Below are 1,023 nucleotides of genomic sequence, written 5' to 3' on the forward strand. Positions count from 1 at the left end.
TTATCTCAGTCCTAAATGGCCGACCCCTTATTCTTAAACGTGTCCAACCCCTTAATAATCTTATATGTTTCAATAAGTAAATTAATTCACTGGATGTTTTCAAGAAAAAGAGTTAGATTTAGCTCTTGGGACTGAACATATAAGACTGTTAAGGGATTGAACACGTTAGAGCCAGGAAACATGTTCCCAATGTTGGGGGAGTCCAGAACCAGAGGCCACAGTTTAAGAATAAGGGGTCGGCCATTTAGAACGGAGACGAGGAAGAACTTTTCCACTCAGAGAGTTGTGAATCTGTGGAATTCTCTGTCTCAGAAGGCAGTGGAGGCCAATTCTCTGGATGCATTCAAGAGAGAGCTGGATAGAGCTCTTAAGGATAGCGGAGTCAGGGGGTATGGGGAGAAGGCAGGAACGGGGTACTGATTGAGAATGATCAGCCATGATCACGGTGAATGGTGGTGCGTACAGGCTCGAAGGGCCGAATGGCCTCCTCCTGCACCTATTGTCTATTGTCATGAGTCTGCAGACAGACACAAAATGCTGGAGTGACTCAGCCGGTCAGGCAGCATCTCTGGAGAGAAGGAATGGGTGACGTTTCGGGTCGAGACCCTTCTTCAGACTCTGCAGTTCCTTCCTACGTGAAAGCCATTGAGTGCACCCCACCATTCGATCGATCGTCCCCTCTCAACCGCGTGGCCCCGGAGGTGGATGGGGTGGACTTGCCTGGTGATCTTGCCGTTGGAGAGGACGAAACGTAGCTTGCTCTTGTCGATGCCGAGGGTGGGATCGGCCGCCACCTCCCCTTCGAGGCCCTCCTGCTGCGGCTCAGTGCCCAGAGCCTCCCTCTGTCCGTGGCGGGAAGGGATCGGTGTATTAGCGTTAGAGATACCGCGCAGAAACATGCCCGCGTCGACCAGCGATCGCCCGTTCACACACTAGTTTAGTTTAGAGACACAGCGCGGAAACAGGAGGCAAAAGTCGGCCATCTTGGAACAGGCCCCAAACTCTCCCCTTCCCACTGGTTTT

At 52.0% G+C, this 1,023-nt stretch overlaps 1 protein-coding gene across 1 annotated transcript in view; it reads right to left on the reverse strand.

Annotated features, from left to right (window-relative positions):
- Positions 1-1,023, reverse strand: part of LOC144611184 (histone lysine demethylase PHF8-like) — a 53,879-nt gene that overhangs the window by 18,343 nt on the left and 34,513 nt on the right. The window contains 1 exon segment of the mRNA XM_078430237.1: positions 721-856. Coding sequence (XP_078286363.1) covers positions 721-856 — 136 coding nt within the window.

Source organism: Rhinoraja longicauda, chromosome 39 (genome assembly GCF_053455715.1).
Source record: "Rhinoraja longicauda isolate Sanriku21f chromosome 39, sRhiLon1.1, whole genome shotgun sequence".
Classification (NCBI taxonomy): Eukaryota; Metazoa; Chordata; class Chondrichthyes; order Rajiformes; family Arhynchobatidae; genus Rhinoraja; species Rhinoraja longicauda.